At 43.2% G+C, this 19,285-nt stretch overlaps 1 protein-coding gene across 3 annotated transcripts in view; it reads left to right on the top strand.

Annotated features, from left to right (window-relative positions):
* The window catches only part of TGFBR2 (transforming growth factor beta receptor 2), a 74,870-nt gene extending 56,376 nt beyond the window's left edge, over positions 1-18,494 (top strand). For all 3 annotated transcript variants that reach the window (XM_034760835.1, XM_034760837.1, XM_034760838.1), the window contains 3 exons: positions 1,571-1,712; positions 13,097-13,224; positions 15,918-18,494. In XM_034760835.1, coding sequence (XP_034616726.1) covers positions 1,571-1,712; positions 13,097-13,224; positions 15,918-16,097 — 450 coding nt within the window. In that variant the 3' untranslated portion in view covers positions 16,098-18,494. The remainder of the gene's footprint in view (positions 1-1,570; positions 1,713-13,096; positions 13,225-15,917) is intronic.
* The last annotated feature ends 791 nt before the right edge of the window (positions 18,495-19,285 follow it).

A 19,285-nucleotide genomic window follows, 5' to 3' on the forward strand; every position in this document is an offset into this window, starting at 1 on the left:
TGCGGCCCCGGCCAAAGAGGCCCTGCCGAGCCCTCCCTCCCTCCCGATTTTCCCGGACATGCCCGGCTTTTGGGGATTTCCCCCTGGACGGGGATTTGAGCCCCCAAAAGCCGGACATGTCCGGGAAAATCCGGACGTATGGTAACCCTAATAAAGAGGTTGGAAACAGATTGAGTTTGTTACTATTTGTATTCCAGTAGCTCTCACGGTGCACTAGGTGCTCCACAGACAGAAAAAGACAGTCCCTGACTCAAATTGCTTAGAACTGAAATTTAGACAAAGGACAGTAAACAGGGGGGTAAGGGAGTGGAGGATAAATGTTAAACAGTAAGGAAATGTGGTTGGTTTTATGTGAGTTAAGATTTTTTTATTTCATCTACATGTTAGGTGGTACAGTTAAGTTTATAGGGTCTGATTCTCCACTGCCATGCAACCTTGTGTAGTCATTTGCACCGGTGACAAGTGGGTGTGAAATGCTGCCAGATCAGAATGGCACAGAGCAGTGATATAAATGGCTACACACGTTGAAGGGCAACAGCGAATTAAGTCTGCAGTGTGGGGTAATGCCCTCCAATATTACAGTCACATGCTTTGTCCACTCTAGTTTTATATTAAATCATTTTTTGAAATAATGGTGAGCAGCCCCACTTCACAGTTTTCGTGATTGGTTGTGTCATGTAAAACTGTCACCACCTCTGAACTGTATAGTTATAGCTGTATGTCAGTCTGCAAATAGCTAATTTAGGTCCCAATCCTGCATACTTACCTCCATGCTTAAGCATGTGAGTAGTCCCACTGGAGATTGTCTTTTCAAGATCAGGGTCTTAATGTGTTTGGGGCTTTTCAGGGTAGATTTTAGATACAGTATCTAGTCAACGGAGAATTTGTAATTTGCAACTAACTCTTGAGATATCTAAGAATTACTTCCAAAGTCCTCCCCTCTGATAAAAGCTATAATCAATATTTTGCCATCTGCATACCGTGGTCACAATCCAAGCTATACCAATGCTGAAGAAATCAGAAAATTGTTAGACACGTATAAACTTTGATACGGGGTTTTCAAACAAAGTCTCAGGTTCTGTTTTTGATTCACATACCTGATTCTACATTAAATATTTGCATATCTTTTACACTTTGCTTTTTAAACTTGCCATCATCAGCAAAGGGAACAGCTAGCGTTATAACATCCAGTGAGAATGAACGTAATATATTTCATATTCATTTGAAACCCACAGAAAGGCACTGGATGTATGGAAAAAATTTTAACTCTTGAATAGTCGGGCTTATCTCTGTAAACATTCAAAGAGCAAAAAAGAAAAAAACATTGGTGAAATCCCACAATGAAAAACCACTATGGGATTTTTTTTTAACCTTAGTTCACTCATTCCCAGGGATGCAAGAAGATTGGTGGTCTATATAGTGCCAAATTCTCTGAGCAACAAAGAACTTGGTCCATATTCCTTACTAAAAATCAAATAACGTAGCTGTGGTTGAAGCAAAACTACAGTAGAATGGAAAATGTGAACTACAATTTCCATGCTTGAGCTGTTCCTTTTATACCCGGCTACAGGTTGGCACAGCGAGATACATGGCCCCTGAAGTCCTGGAATCCAGGATGAATTTGGACAACATTGAATCCTTCAAGCAAACGGATGTGTATTCTATGGCTTTGGTCCTGTGGGAAATGACGTCTCGTTGTAATGGTGTTGGAGGTACGTGCGATGAGGTTTTATTATTAAAGGAATGTTTTGGCTCAATATGCTTGAATGACTGTTACAATTTTTATCACTTTAATTGTTGTAGGAATTATCCAGCAGCCCCTGGGCATTGTATGCCTCTTTAATAGTTTTTTCTTCTGAGCTGATTCTATATACAATACAGTCTGAAGCAATAGGTTTGTAAACTTCCTCCTCTCCCCTCCCCCCCCCCCCGTTTACCTCCCTGGAGTGTTAACTCTGAAACCTAATGACCTATGACTGGTCATTTTAGCAGAAACATCCCAGGGTAAATCCCTAAGTCCCAATCTTTCTCCCATACCTTAGAGGGGGGCCAAAAACTCAACTGCACCCCTGACAACTTCTATAATCCAGTAACACATTGTAAGTATAACAAACAGTGGGATATTGAAGATGTAGAGACAGAGTAAAATAAATTGAATGTAACATCAAAATAAATATCACAAGGAATACTGTTACTCATTTTCAGATGTAGTTCATTAAAACTAAATCTCCATTTCTGAGATTATGCCTAAAGCTGCCCCAAAATGTCCAGTATGAAGCTATGTATGGTATAGAAACCAGGAGACTGGCCACAGAATTTATATGCAATGTGCTATGACGTACACAGGGCCTTGGCTTTGTCTCCCCTCTGAATTTAGCTCCTGGTCAAGGTACAAGTAAAATTTGCTGGTGTCGTCATAGGGCAGAGCATTATGGGACATTTGTGTCCATCCTAAAGCTACCGCCCAGTTTGGAACGTTGACCCTTGCACAGCAGGACTGAGTAACAGAGGTGTTGCAGATAACTTTGACAGATATCATGGCAAATGTGCATTCGGAAGCAAATTTTGTCACTTCTTCGAAAACTATGGGGTCTCCTTGTCCAGCAGAACCAGAGCAGTAGTATTTCAAGGGGCTGCACAGAGAGGGAGCAACCTAGCAAGGTGCAGAGTTTCACAATGTGAGGATTCCTGCACACCAATGCGCAGATGAATGAATGGGAGGGAGACATGATCAGGCTGCAGATCTGCTGCTTCATGGGGCCTCTTGTCCATGAAGACTTCTCTACTATTGAGCTGGAATGGTCTCTGCATGGTTGGAGGAGCATTCCTCCACTCTAGCCGGGCTCTGGGTAATGGATTCGCCCCTGAAACAAGTGTGTGAGGAAACCTGCAAAGCAAATATGCAATGGGTCTAGCTATTTACAAGCATTAAAAAAAAAAAAAAAAAATCCCAAAACTATTCAAATATTTCAAGGAAGTAGAGCTTGACAAACATTTTGTGGTTCCATAATTTAACCTCAAGCTTGCATCTTTAAAGACAAGCCCATCCTAGTTTAACTCGTATGGTGCTGTGCATTTATAAATACAGGCCACTTATTGATGCCACTTGCTCTTTTTAATTTGTGTTTAGTAAACAACGATGATGAAATTTAAAAGTGGAAATACAGGATCTTTGCTCTGTCTCTTGAACACTTTGTTTCTTGCATTTAGCAGCTCACTGTTGTGTGTGTGTATATATGTGTGTGTGTGTGTGTGTATATATGTGTGTGTGTGTGTGTGTGTATATATGTATGTGTGTGTGTGTATAGTGTGTGTGAGAGAGCTGTTTGTTCAGGAATCTTTCATCCTTTTGCTGATGCCTGAGGTCCTTTCCTGTTGATATTTGCTGAGTACAGTGGAATGGTGCTTGTGGTGAAAGCAAGCCTCATTGAAGCTCTGATCACAAGGCAGCTGCTTAAAAGAGGATATGAGTGTAGTTTCATAAGGAAGAAAAATCATCAGCTTGTCAGCTAGAAGAGAGTGACCCATTATAACCTTTAGACTAAGCACATAAGAAATGTTAGGAAAAGGAAAAGCTTATCTGGCCCAACATCCCTGCTCTTTCTTGATGGATCTTAACCCCACTTCCTGATTTTCTTTTTTCATCCTACCCCTCAATCACTGCTTGTCTCAAAAAAAAAAAAAAAAAAAAAAAAAAAACCTTCTTGAACTTGTTTATTTCCTGATTTCAGTCATTTTCCCAGGAAATGTAATTCCACAACATGATGGCACGACATAAAGATTTTACTGTTCCCGATCTGGGGTGACCTTTTAGTCACAAGGGATAGAGCCAAGCCTTAAGCTTTTGTCCTAATAATTGAAATATAACTCCCAGAACTTGGGCCCAGAGCCACAAAGGGACTTAAACATTGGGACACTGACTGTTGCAAGCCCTTTCAGGGGCAACTAGAAAACTGGCACCACTCTGAGATCCACAAAGCCTGAGTTAGGGGCCTAGGGTCCCCATCCAACAGAGAGAGGTGCCTAAGAATGGGATTCACAACAACCAGTGCACGCTAGGTGGGGAGCCATCTAAGGTAGCCAATAGGAGATGCCGAAGAGATGGGGAACCCCTCTCTTGGAGTCAGATGGCTTAGGCACCTAAATTGTCTCCTGTGACAAGGAGTTAGGAGCCTGCCTCACTCCACACAAAATGCCAAAGGTGTCAGTAGCAGCTGCTGGTGGTGCCAACCTTATTAATTCTAGTAAATGGACAGAGTATTTGCCTAGGATGTGGGAGACCCAGGTTCAATTTCCTGCTCTGCCTAAAGAGGAGAGAGCATTGGAACAGGGCAGGGTCTCCTGCCTCTCAGGAGAATGCTCTAACCACTAGGCTATGGCATAGCCTGCAGAGGACTCCCTCAGTCTCTCCTATTGAGGCTGTTCCACTGTGGATAAATAATGAAAGACTCATTGGAGCAGGGGGCCTGGACCCAGGATCTCCCACCTCCCAGGCACAGGCCCTAACCACTGAACTGTGGAGTCATTCTTGCTTTTCCTCTCTGGCCCAATGACTCTAATGACCAGCCACCATGGGTCCCAGCAAAGACATCTGGTCCCAGGGAGGGGCAGAAGCACATATGCCAGCCGCTGAGATAGAGTGAGGGGGACTGGACAGGTCACCTGCAACTGGGCAGGGGGTTGTCAACACACACTGCACCAGCTGCCAAGGGGACTGGAACATGGGGCACTGGACACCAGCCACTGAGGAACTGCCCTAAGACTGGCAGTAGGACCTAGGTGGATACCCCTTCCCAGCCTGGAGCTGGCTTCCCCCACACTCGCTGAGTTGCAGTAGCCCCCCTTGCTCCCCCTCCTATCCCACTGCCCTCCCTGGCCCCCCTTCACAGAGAGCAGTAGCATAGTGACTGGGTTTTCTCATGTGTCTCTAAAAGATCATCTCTTGCCTCATGCGATCTGACACCCTGGCTCCTGACGGGCAGATTACCTGACAGCATTCATGATTATCATCCCCCCCATCTCTCTCGCTGATACCTTCTGCCACCATCACAACTAGTTCCTTTCCTACCAGCGTGACTTCTCTGGCGCATGAGGAATACACGCTTTCTCATATATGGGATACACAATCCAACAAGAGAGGAAGTACCCCTCATTTGGACCTTGGTAGGTTGATGTGACGGATGCCGGTGAATATAGTTGGGATGTCCAGGGGAGCCTGTGGAATTTAGAGATCCAAAATAGTTCTTTCTCTTTCTCTCTCCAGCAAAGACATGGTTACAATGTCAGTAATCCCATCCCTATGGAAAGTGTGGGAGTTTCAAAAGTAGGAGGAATCAGCATTACTGTTGGGACCTTACACTAACGACTTGCAGGGGAAGCAGGTGGGCCTAATAGGTATTGTGCCTTGACACAGTTGAATGGCAGTTTCTTTATCAAAGGGAGCTCTGTATTTCTCTGGAGAATGTGTTTGTGGGTGTGAAGGATTGTGTAGTGTAGGAGGTGCTGTGTGGCAGGGCCTTTCACTGCAGAAGTTTTGTCAAACACAGTCTCTGCAGTATGTGAATTGTTTCTAGGCAGCCTCTGTTTGTTTGTTTTTTGTTTTTTTTTAAAAACCCAGCAGTTTCGTCTGTACTGGGAAGCTGCAGCATCCCACTGTAAAAAGTGGTGCAGGTGGGTCTTAGCTTTATGCAAAGGCCATGCTATTCAGTGTTGTTTTTGTTGTGCTAAATATGGAAAAGCACAAGAGGGAGAGGGGGAAGGCAGAGACGCAGATAAAGTTTGATTTTTTCACTGGCGTATAACTTAGAGGACATATTTAGAAACCCAGCAACACTGCTTTTGGAAGAACCAAGTACCCCACTCCACCGTTAACTTGGTATTTCAATCAGCACAACAGCTGGGCACCAGATGCTGCATGTTGCAAAAAATATAATTTTCCTCCCAAAGACTTGCCTTTGGCGCGAGAACGGCAAGTGCAGTTTCTCTGCCAGCCTTCTAGAAAGAAATTGAAAGCATCTGTGTTTAGGAATGGAGCTGCCATCGGTCGGGGGAGGAGGGCGGGGGGCGCGCTCAGGTGCAACTCTTCTCAAATACAATATGGGGAAGTGGGGAGGAGAGAGACCCCAGCGCATGGCTGACATTGCTTGGGGTACTCAAGAAATATTACATTGCCTGGGGAGGTTGGCTATGGAGCAGCATCACAACTTCAGTTGAAACAGAGGCCTGGTTTTAATATAACTATGTGTGATGAGTGTACGTTACGTGAACAAGGGCACTGATTTACCCTATGCTGCTTTTGGAAAGAGTCAAACCACCATAGATTTTGGTTACTAATATAATGTGTCCTTTAACACAATGAAATGCAGCCTCCATTGTATAGAATCTGCCTGGCCCAACATCCCTGCTCTTTCTTGATGGCTCTTAACCCCACTTCCTGGGCTTCGGAAGGGGACCCACAAGTCTAACATGCACTTTGGGGCTAACCCGACCCCCAGGGCTCTAAGGTGTCGAGCCAAGTAGGCCTCTGTTGCTCATGGCTCAGCAGCTAGTGCTCAGTAACATTTCTCTTCCTTCCCCTCCCCACCTCAGGAGCTGCAGCTTAGGTGACTTAGGTGCCTGAAATACCCAGTTTTGAACATTTGTACTCTTTCAGTTTACACATCAATGTTTGTAAAGTGTCTTGAGAGCCTCTGATGAGCTGTGCTATCAGAGAGAGATTATATTTTAGTACGCTGGATGATCATCACAGATGTGTGCAAACATTATTTTGATTAATCTGAAAATTCATCACCCTCCAGTTTTTTGCCTGTCCTCTTCAGGCAAGCTGGACATTTTTTTTCCACATATCTATGCGATACAATAGGCAATGTTCCAGTAAAGGGACTGGCCTTCCACACGAGACAAAACTATGTCCCGCAGAATGATGAGGTGAAAATGGAGCAATGGAAATGCTCAGTTAATATTAATTATCCTTATTATTTGTATTACAGTAACCACACTATTTAACATTTTTATTAATGACCTGGAAGAAAATATAAAATCATCACTGATAAAGATTGCAGATGATGCAAAAATTGGAGGGGAGGGGATAAATAATGAGGAGGACAGGTCACCTGTATTCCCTCTAATTTTTCCCACCCATATAGAATGAATTTTATTATGTGCACCAATCTGACCAGATTGGTGCACATAACAAAATTCATGTGGTGCAGGAGGGGGCTCCAGGCCGCGGGGTGGGACCGAGGGATTTGGAATGTGGGAAAGGGCTGTGGGTTGAGGTGTGGGAGGGGGTGCAGGATCTGGGCAGGGGCCAGGGATGATGGGTTTGGGGTGCAGGAGGTGGGTCCTGGCTGGGAGGATTGGGCTGAGGGATTTGGCATGCAGGAGGGGGCTGTGGGTTGAGGCAGGGGGTTGGGATGCAGGAGGGGGTGAGGGCTCTGGGGTGAGGCTGGCGATGAGGGGTTTGGAATGCAGGAGGGGGCTCCGGGTTTGGGGTGTGGCTCAGGACTGGGGTAGGGGGTTGGGGTGTGGGCTTACCTTGAGTGGCTCTTGGTCAGCAATGCAGCAGGGCTAAGGCAGGTTCCCTCCCTGCCTGGCACCGTGCTGCACCCCAGAAGCAGCCAGCAGGTTCGGGTCCTAGGTGGGGGGGGCAGGAAGCTCAGCGTGTTGCTCTCACCCCCAGCTCCCATTGGCCGGCTGCACTGGCTGCGACAGGTTGGGGATCGGGGAGGGGCATCCCTCCCCTGGCCACAGCAGGTCCCCGGGCGGGTTACCTGAGCGCCCACATGGCGCTAAGAAAGCTGCTGCGTGGTAACTGATGCAGAATAATCTGGATCACTTAGAAAGCTGGGCACAAGCAAACAACGTGTGTAGTAGTATGGCTAAATATCAGTGTATACATCTGGGAACAAAGCATGCAGGCCATGCTTACAGGACAGGGGACTCTATTCTGAGAAGCAGTGATTCTGGAAAAGATTTGCAGGTTGGGGTAGATTATCATGAGCTCCCAGTGTGATGCTATGGCCAAAAGTGCTAATGCAATCCTCTGTTTGGCACTGGTGTGATCACTGCTGGAATACTGTGTCCAGTTCTGGTGTCTACAATTCAAGATGGGTGTTGATAAATTGGAGAGGGCTCAGAGAAGAGTCATAAGAATTTTAGAAAACTTGCCTTATAGGGATAGACTCAAGGAGCTGAAGCTGTTTAGCTTAACAAAGAGACGTGTGTTCTTATAATGTTGGTTATGAGAACAGGCATCTTACCTAAATTTCCCCCTTTTAAAAAAAAAAAAGTCTATTCAACCTTTTGATTTGGGTATACTAGAGAAGTAATTTCAGTCAGGGGAAATATTAGAAGAATGTAGATCAGCTTTTTCCCTCACCAGCCTAGCCAGCCTCTGTGAGAAGGCAGTGTTATCTAGTGGATAGAGCACTGATATTGGACTCAAAAGGTCTGGGTTCTATTCCCAGCTCTACCTGTGCCTCGGTTTCCACAGCTGGAAAATGGGGGTAATGATGCTGACCTCCTTTCTAAAGTGCTTTGAGATCTACTGATGAAGAGTGTTTTGTAAGAGCTGCGCTTTATTTATTTAAGTGTTAAAGAAAAACTGCAGTGATTAATAACAGAACACTGGAATGACAGTTAAACAAACAGGGCCCATTTATCCCACTGTGCAGCAGGGAGGTTCCCCACACCCCATCTCACCCTGTACTCCCAGTCGGCCTCATCCCAAACCCATTGAGACCAATGGGAGTCTTTTCATTAACTCCAATGGACTTTTTGATCAGGCTAAGTGGGAGGGAATCAACCACCTCCACTGCATCATCTTCCCTGCCCCAGACTCCTCTGAGATCTGCACAGACAATGAGCAGGGTGATGGACACATACGTAGTCAAACAAGCTTTTAGGAATACCTGACACTGTTTCACTATTAGTGAGACAAGGTGGGTGAGGCAGTATCTTTTATTGGACCAACTTCGGTTGGTGGAAGGGACAAACTTTTACAGATTCACAGCGTGGAAGGCCAGAAGGGAGCATTGTGATCATTTAGTCTGACGACCTGTATAACACAGGCCATAGAACTTCCCCAAAATAATGCCTAGGGCAGATCTTTTAGAAAAACATCCAGTCTTGATTTAAACATGGAGAATCCACCATGACCACTGGTAAATTGTTCCAATGGTTCATTACTCTATTATAGATTTACATCTTATTTACAGTCTGAATTTGTCTAGCTTCAACTTCCAGCCATTCAATTGCATTATATCTTTCTCTCCTAGATTGAAGCACCCATTATTAAATTTTTGTACCCCCTTATAGACTGAAAGCAAGTCACCCCTTAACCTCTTTGTTAAGCTCAATGATAGACTCTGTCACTAGAAGGCAGGTTTTCTAATTCTTTATCATTCTCGTGGCTCTTCTCTGAACTTTCTCCAATTTATCAACATCCTTCTAGAATTGTGGGCACCAGAACTGGACACAGTATTGCAGCAACAGTCACACCAGTGCCAAACATATAAGTAAAATAACCTCTCTGCTCCTACTTGAGATTCTCCTGTTTATGCATCCTAAGATCATATTAGCTCTTTTGATCACAGACTTACATGGGGAGCTCATGGGCAGCTGATGATCCACCATGTCCCCCAAATCTTTTTAAGACTCACTGTTTTCCAGGATAGAGTCCCCCATTCTGTACGTATGGCCTACATTCTTTGTGACCTGTCCCCTTCATTGTTTACCACTCCCCCAATTTGTGTCACCAGCAAACTTTATCAGACACAATATTATGTTTTCTTCCAAATCACTGATAAAAATGTAAAATAGCATAGGGCCAAGAACCAATCCCTGCAGGACCCCACTGGAACACACCCACTTGATGACAATTCCCCATTTTGAGACCTATCAGTTGGACATTTTGTAATCCATTTAATGTCTGCCATGTTAATTTTATATTGCTCTAGTTTTTAATCAAAATGTCATGTGGAAATAAGTCAAACACTTTACAGAAGTCTAGGTATATTACATTAACCAAACTTGTAATCTCATCAAAAAGGATATCAAGTTAGTTTGACAGTATGTATTTTCCATAAACCCAGGTTGATTTGCATTATTCGCCTTTAATTCTTTATTATAGTTCCTTTGCTTAATAAATAAGTTAGTTTTAAATGCAAAACATGTTTTAGTCTGTGAAAAACTTTTTTCTTGTGTATCCAGCACATTTAAGGGAGTTTTATTTTAACAAAGTTAAAATGTTTTTGTATATTGAATTGAATTTGAATTTCCATTCACATAGAGCTTGACTTGAATCATAAGTAAAAAATTCTTGATCACCTGCTGAGAAATGCATCATTTGCCATTTTCTAACATAATAAAAATTAAGAGTATCCAGCATTGAACCATGAGCATCCACGTCTGTGTAGCTCAAAAGCTTGTCCCTTCCGCCAACAGAAGTTGGTCCAATAAAAGATATTACCTCACCCACCTTGTTTCTCTCCTATCTTGGGACCAACATGACTACAGCAACACTGCAAACAACTGTGTCACTATATCCCCCATAACAGTGGATGGTGCTGGTGTCTCTTAATGTGGCTGCCTTTTTATTGATACTTTCCAGCAGGAAATGGTTTCATCCTCCTACTCTTCCCTCCCTCCCTTCGGCCTTTGTCTGTTCTATCCTCCTATCATGTCCTGACTGACTAGAACTGTAAGCTCCTTGGGAAAGGGACTGTCTTCTCTGTTGTTTGTATATATTGCAATAGGGCCGTGATCCTTTGACCAGGGTGCATAGGCACTGCCATTGTCAAATGATAAATAGTAGTAACAAATAGCTCAGGAGTCAGGGAAGGCCGATCCCATTAGAATTCATGACAAAACTGAACACTTTCCAAGGTATTGCATGGTTCTGATATTGATTTTAATTAGATTTGCTTATTAATGGTTAAAGCTTGCAACAACTTTGAAACTGGATGTATCTGCTTTTTCATTGTGCAGGCATTGCATTGTACTCATGGCATCAGACTGTCAAGACGGCAGTTTCCATTTGGTTTTAAGGGCTAGATTCTGCTAGCCATACTCCCGTTGAGCAGTCTTACTCTGCTGGTGGAACGATCTGTGGATCAAGGTACTAATCAGCAGGAGCAAGACTGGAAGACTCTGGCCCTTAATTGAATGCTTGTTTAATTATATTCAAGACTTAAAGACAGTGACGTAGTCCTAAGAATTTAGGGACTGCTATACTGGATCAGACTTATGGACCAATTGATCTAGTATTCAGACAATGGACAGTACCAGACGCTTCAGAGGAAGGTGTAAGAACCCCACTCCACCATAAGCATATGTGGGATAACCTGCCCCCACGTTCAATCTCATCTTGATCTCCAGTATTTAGAGATTGGCTTAAGCTCAGAAGCATGAGCTTTAGTATTCCTTTCATAACTTGTCATGATCAGTAAGTGTTGTAACTCTGGAGATTTTTGGTACCCATATAAAGTGGATTCCAAATTCCTCTTTGAATCTTGCTAAATTCCTGGTCTCAGCAACAGCCTGTGACAATGAGTTCCACAGACTAATTATGCATTGTATAAAAAAGTATTTCCTTTATCCTGTGAATTTGCCACCCTTCAGTTTCATTGAATGTCTCCTATTCTTCTGTTCTCCCTGTCTCATAACACAAGTTCCTGTTCTACCTTCTCTATTGTTTGTGTCATTATACGAAGCACTTTTTATCGTGTCCCCTCTTATTCGTCTCCTTTCTAAAGTAAACATCCCCAATGTGTTCAATCTCTCTTCATACAAGAATTTCCCCAGGCCCTGGATCATTCTGGTCACCTTTCTCTGAATAATTTTTAATTATGAAATAACCTGCAAGATGTGCTGCATGGTATTCCAGCTGAGGCTGTACCATTGATTTCTCCTATAGCATTATAATATTGCCCTTCATCCCATTCCTTCTTGTGCATCTCCTAGGTATGTAAATGCAATCACTAGAATATCTTGTCAATTACATTTCAGTTTTTCTTATATATGTCACATTTTCAAAGGGCCCTCAATTAATTCCTGGAATGAAACAATAGGCAGTAGAACAGGCCAACCTCATAAATCTTTATCCAGTACCAGTAAGTCATTAGGCCTTTCCCTGGGAGTAACTTCTCCATCTGTTTCCAAAGAAACCACAGCATTTTCTACATTGTGTCAGCATTTACTGTAATATTGCCGCTCCCAGAGATTTCTTGAGTTTTCTCCAAAGGTCCCATATGGCTTAGTCTTTCTCACACACACTCATGTGCACCCATACAAAAATATGGAGAACACAAACAAAAATTAGAGTGGAAGGACTCCTCCTGTCTTGAATCCAGGCCCACTACATAGTGCCAATAGGTCAGAATCTATCTTCCCTCCCTTCCAACTCTTCCCCCCGTCCCTTTTTAAATTCATATTTGGGCGGGGGGAGTACAGTCTTGTCTCCAGTGATCATTTCTCTGTAGTGACCTGGGAGGCCTAGACACCAGCTTTTAGCACTGCTTTGTGCCTTAATAAACTGCACCTTTGAATTTCTCAAGCAACTGTTCTCCTTTAAAAAGCAACTGAGGGTCCTGTTGCTTTTGACAGATTCAGACTAACACGGCTACCCCTCTGATACTGTTCTCCTTTAGAGACCAGCCACATTCATATGTAAACCCTGAACAGATTTCACTTGGATGTCCACCCTCAAAGTATTTTCCCTGGATTTGCAAACTAGGTCAGCCCAAAGGGGCCAGTCCTGCAGTTTCTGCTCAGGCAAAGCTCTTGCCTGAATGAGGGCTCCTGGATCAGACTCCCAAATTGTTGAGAGTCACTATGATGCGGTGATTGCTGTTAATGTCAGTAAGTATTGGGGCATAATGCAAATGAGGATAGAATGAGCCCACCAGGAAAAAGGGGAAAAAAAAGACTTACATTTTAGAAAAAGCCACAGGCGTGGCTTTATTTGAAGCTGGTCAGCTGGTACACCACGGGCTGTGGCAGTTAAGCAGCTGATCCTACTTCTGTAAAAGGCTCTTGGCACCACTGTAACAGGCAAACCCATCTGAGTCTCTGTGTTTACTTATTCCCTTGGCAGAAGTGAAAGACTACGAGCCCCCATTTGGTTCTAAAGTACGAGAGCACCCTTGTGTTGAAAGCATGAAGGACAATGTCTTGCGAGATAGAGGGCGTCCAGAGATCCCTAGCTCCTGGCTCAACCACCAGGTAAGAACATGCCATGCAAGAGAATGTAGCATTCAGCCACTGCCCTGAGTAGGGGTGATACAGTCCAGATACAGTCCCTCATCCAGTGCCCTGGGGTGCAGAGGGCTGAACAGACTGCACCATCCCTTAAGAAAAGGGCTAGAGTTTCTTAATTGGCTTGCGGTGCTGGTGCTCCTGCCCATTCACATCGTTAGGAAATCACACACCTCATCATTCTGCACTGGGTTTCCTCTTCCAGCCCCACCCCATTAGTGCAGGGCAGTGAAGTTCTACTGCACCCGTGGTCTCAGAAGACACAATCTCTACCCTAAATGATCCACATTAACTAGAAACCAAACCCAAATCAATCAGCCAAATCTCAGTGAAATATATTGCCCCCTAAAGCACTCCCAGTTCAGGCTCTGAAGAGTCAAAGGGGAGAAAATTCCATATGGGGCTCCCTTCAGCTGAGAAATAACTGCTGTCAGACTCAGAAGTTTTCCCTAGGGACCATCAGCAAGAACATGCCAGCTGATCTGATGGGTTAAGGCAACAGAGGAAGGGCAGTTTCAGCTTGTTAAGGGCTTTGCAAGGGAAGCATTAACAATGCTCTTCAGTTGTGGGCTCTGAACCTCTCTATTGGCCTTAACCGATCCTAAAGAACATGGGTTCGTCTTACATGTGGTTAGTCACAGCCCTCTAATCTCAGTCAAAACCTCACTAGGGGCTTATCACAGTCTGAACTACAGGGGTGTGAATTGTGGAGCGCTCCAACCGCCTTGTATAGACCCTGCTGGCTCAGGCTCAGACTCAGAGGTGCCTAGCGTGTGTTAACGTGGTCCCGTTTGAAACTGGACTATGTCAATGCAAACTAGGTACCTTGTTGTTTAAGCCAGTGGAATCTACACAGTGCAGTGAGAGTGCAACACATTAGAGCGCTGTACAGTTCATCCCCCCCCCGGAGACGGGACTGTGGCACTGTGCAGACAAGTACTGAGTGAAACTGTCTGAAAACCAGGCAAGGCTGTGTATTTCTCAATGCCTGCGCTGGCTGGTATCACAAAAGCAGACAACCCAGTCCGCAGCCTGTCGATCACATCAGTGAAATAAATTGACAGCTGCTCACAGAAGAACACACTTGCCAGTCACTACCAAAGTAGGGCCAAATAAATGAGGGCAGGAACCAGCCTGATTGTCTCAGAGAAACCGGAGCAGGGAAACACTCCAGTTCTGCTGCCAGCACTACTAGATGAGCTACAGATGCCCCATAAGCCTTAGAGCAATTGCTAGAGAACCCTAGGACACTTTGCCCCTTGTCTGGCAACAGGTGAGTGCTTCTCACTAGCTGCTGCCCTGTGGAACCAGGTGGCAGGATAGTTGCTGCTCCCTAACTACATTATGGAGAGATTATGGTGCTTACCCAACAGGCCCCCTAGAATGGCAAACTGGGAAGAGCACAGTCTCTGTACTTCCAGGGGCTGTGCACAATCTGGCCATAAGTGAGGTTTAATCAAAAGGATCATTTAGGGAAATTGACAGTACTGGATTTGATCTCACTGATAAGGAGCTTTAATAAAAGGAGATTTGGTTCCCGCCATATAAATCCTCAACTTTCCATGCAGCGCCACCTAAAATTCAACAGGGCATTGACTTCAATGGAGCTATCACAGTTTATCCCAGGTGGGGAATCTACCCCAGAATTCGTTCTACTGATTTCAAAATTAGTACTAAGTTGCTCTTACTGTAATGGCTCCTCCATATTCATTTTCTTTCTCTGCAGTTGTGTTTTGGTAATGAACCCATTATTCATAGTGATAACATTCTGGAATAGATTTACATATTGCAATGTTTTCCCCCTTAATGAGACTTGTTGCACTATTGATTCCAAGTTAATGTTTAATATTTAATTTAATTTACTGCTTGTAATTTCAATGCAAGCAGAAAATGAATGTTATTTGTATATAGACAGTAACGTTCTGCTATTAACATTGACATCAGTCAACATCACCAATTAGGGAAATTATATAATTAATGTGGTATTGTGAAGTGTTATTTTTTCAATAAAAAGTTTAATATAAATCCTGCTTAATGGCCTTTAGTGTCAGAAAGCAAAACACACAATTTCCTGGCAAATATCTCTTGTTTATAAAGATATTGCTAAGACACAGCTGTTTTTATTTCCAATTAACATGTGCAGCAGCATTGCAATTACAGCCAAATACCTGTGAGTAATGTGTGTCTGCAAGATCAGGGCTAGTGTTTCTACGTAGATCCAAGAAACTACAAGGACCTGAACTGAGGCCTGATACTTTAGTTTTTCTCCAGATTTCACTTGGATTTCCCACTACCCTCTTCACGATCAGCTGACCAGTAATAGTTGAGGGTATCATGTACCATATCACACTTTTAAAACACACTGCTGGATTCTGCAGTAATGGTCCACTGTATTTTATACTATAGTACTCTACAGTAATGGTCCAAAACCTGTAGTAACTCTGCTGTGATCTACTGTAAATAGTGCAGTATTTTTATATAGAGTTCTCACTACACTTCACATCAGATGATTGAGATCAATTCTGTAAACACTTACGTCCGCCAGTAACTTTGCTCACCCAAGAAGTCGCACAAAGTTACACACACACAAGTGTTTGCATTGCCCGAGACCTAACTATCCTGTAGAGGAATTCATTGCTGTGTTTCTGTGCCCATTGCAGGGTATCCAGATGGTGTGTGAGACTCTTATTGAGTGTTGGGATCATGACCCCGAAGCCCGGCTCACTGCGCAGTGCGTGGCTGAGCGTTTCAATGAGCTTGAGCACCAGGACAGACTCTCAGGAAGAAGTTGTTCAGAGGAGAAAATCCCAGAAGACTGCTCTGTGACCACCACCAAGTAGCAACCAGCTTAGGCTTGCGTAAAGGAGGGAGGTTGCTCCTGAACTCATGCAGCTTGGAAAAAGAAGAGGTCCTGATCAATGCCTGGACTTGCTTCCTGAAGTACTGAGGATCTTGCCACTCCTTTTAAGTGGTGTCTCCACAGAGGGACAAGAATTTGTGTGAACCAAAAATAGGGAGTTGGTGTCATACCGTGGCTGCCTTAGATCTTGTCATGGCTAAGCTGTGTTAGCACTTCCTCAGGAAACAAGATTTGACAATAGCCAATAATATTTGCACTTTATTAATGCCTGTATATAACTACAGAATAGCTATTCTTATATATACAGCCATACTCTGGAAAGAGTAAAATGTGCTTCCAGGAAACTACCAGTACCTAAATGGGCAGGGTTCTCCTTAGGAAACAAAGGGAGAGGTCTCTCATGATACCAGCAACAACATGCTAGGCACCTCACCAAATGCATAGGAACAATAGGCAATAGAAAGGTGGCTTTCAAATCATATATCTGTACATATCCTGCTGTTGCCTTGCTGCTCTGTATTTTAGAGAGCTTATTCACAGCAGATAGACAGATTTGGCCTCAGAGTCTGTTTCAGTTCTGCAGTAACTATGCAATCATTTCTGCAGCTGGTTTCAAAAGGTTTAGTATGTATTGTTCAGTGGGTCACCAATGCTCAACTATGTTCCTCAAAATATTCCAAAAAAGAGGGGTTGCGTTTTTAACTCTTAACGTGTCTCCATACAAAGTCATTCTCCCTTATATGTTTATTGCTTTGAATTTACACTTCATGCTAGCAGGCTGCAAAATATCAGAGGAACACGTTTCCTTCCCCCCATCCTAGGAAATCAGGCAAGACCGATGCTAATCCAGATGTTTTGCATTTGCTGTACATTCTGATGAAAGGCAGTACTTTTTTTTTTTTTTTTTTACTCTTCATGTATTGATCTAAAAACACTCTTTTTATACATAGCATGTCTAATTTCTTGACACACAAGAAAAGCTAGAGGGAGGTCAGACCAAAAGTCCATCTAGTCCAGTATCCTGTCTTCCAGCAGGGGCCAATGCCAGGTGTCCCAGAGGGAATGAACAGAACAGGTAATCATCAAGTGATCCATCCCCTCTTGCCCATTCCCTGCTTCTGGCAAACAGAGGCTAGAGACACCATCCCTGCCCATCCTGGCTAATAGCCATTGATGGACCTATCCTCCATGAACTTATCCAGTTCTTTTTTCAGTTTCTTAGTTCAGACTCTTTCATGCCTTATTTGCAAAAGCTAGGAAAGAAGGTTAGTGTCCTCCATTTCTGAATTCCTATGCAGATCTGGGTGCAGTGGGAACACTTTAACATAAGATTGTCACGTACTGCACATACACAGTAGTTAGAGCTGCTCCCAGCTATTCAGTATAACTAGCAAAAAATGTACATTCCAAAATTCACCCATCAGACATTGCTTACATTCTTTTAGCCCTCCAAGAGGTTGAGATTTGAAGTTGGCCTCATATTGGACTTTAAAGTAAAGCTATCAGCGGTCAGTATTTCCTACCAGTTTTGTCTTCAGGTGTCTTCTGTGATCTTCTCACAGAGGAGTAAAATGTACCATTGACATTAACAAAACAATTCTCCATTAATAAACAGAGAGAGAGAAGTGTGTCCAGTGCAATTATAAAAGCCTTTGTCAGATAGACATTGATATTTTTCTAGGAGACTGCTTTATAAATCAATAGGAAACATGTTTATTCACATAGAAGTTAAGATTTATGGTGAAAATATTTTATTTAAAATGTTTTTGTATCTGCTTTTATAATAAACTACATAGAGATATTTAAAGAGTGGTGCAGAAAGTCAACAACTAAAACTGGATTCAGAAAATACTATGCTGGATTTTATAGGGGGACTATTTTAGCTTGAATGGTGGCGCTATGGGAAAAAGGAATACCGCTTAGCTACTTTGTGCTGCAAACATCAATAACATTGTTACTATAAATGCCGTTTGGTGTGTTGATGTATCATCTATGCAGAGCTATGGCCCATTGACCTCTAGTGGTGGGTTTGGAGAATGCATTCCAGTAACTGCCTGGAGAGGAAACCCAAGCCATTTTCACAAACTGGATAGTAGCATAAGATTGTATCATGGCCTGTTTTTCCTCACTCCAGGGTAGAGGCCAAGGAATAACATCCAGTAGTCCCTGACACTACTGACATTTTTACTACTACATGTAAAGGGAATTTTTTATTCTTCTAAGGAGTATTTCACCTGTCCATCATGTATGAAATAGGAATGTGGATATATACTCTTCTTTATCAAATGTTTCATGCACTTATTTTCATTTTAAACAGTGTTTGTTTTGTATAAATCAAATGTTTATTAGAGCAAATAAAACTACTAGAGACTTTTTTTCATTGGGATCTTCTTATCTGGACAAATTTTCCAGAATGTGGAATTTTTCCAGTAAGTGACCTTGCTGGGGAAAGGTGTTTCCTCAGAGAAAGCTATCCTACAAACTCTGCTGCTATCATTCCTAGTCAGCCCTTCTCTCCAGGTGCCTGAGAGTGAAGCTTAGAGCACAGCTGCTTTGCTGGCCTCATGGCTACTCCCAACAAATCCAGGCTACAGTCATGGCCTCTTGTGGGGGTGGGGGGAAGCTCTGAGATGTCAGCAGACATATATTGTTATTTGAGTGCCACGTATTCGGTCAAATTCATCCCTGCTAGATCACCCCTGAAGTCAATGGGGTTAAAGCCGGTATGAATCCAGCCTTTTGTTATCTAGAGCTTTTCCTGATGAGACGTGCCACCCGTATTTATTTTGATGTATCTGTTTGTCACTGGCAGACACTGATATTTAATGGTGTAGTGGATAATACCCCCAGAACTGGTAATTAATATAGGTTAGGATAGATCACTATATAGCTGAATACAAAAAGTTAAACAAGCAAACAAAATCCCGCAAAATTGCCAGCTCGATCACTGCACTGCATGCAACCCCCAAGCGATGTGATTGCCACCAGCTGATAATTCACTCAGTTATTTAACAATATAATTCATACTATAAAGTATATACAAACAGAATCCCAAATGTTTGCAGGTTGTTCAAAGTTTGTGGCTCCATCAGGAAAGGTAATTAGGATTGCTAGAGGAGTCATTCCCATTCTAAAATTAATCCATTCCAATTATGAATGTGATAAGCC

Source organism: Trachemys scripta, chromosome 2, assembly GCF_013100865.1.
Source record: "Trachemys scripta elegans isolate TJP31775 chromosome 2, CAS_Tse_1.0, whole genome shotgun sequence".
NCBI classification, from domain to species: Eukaryota; Metazoa; Chordata; order Testudines; family Emydidae; genus Trachemys; species Trachemys scripta.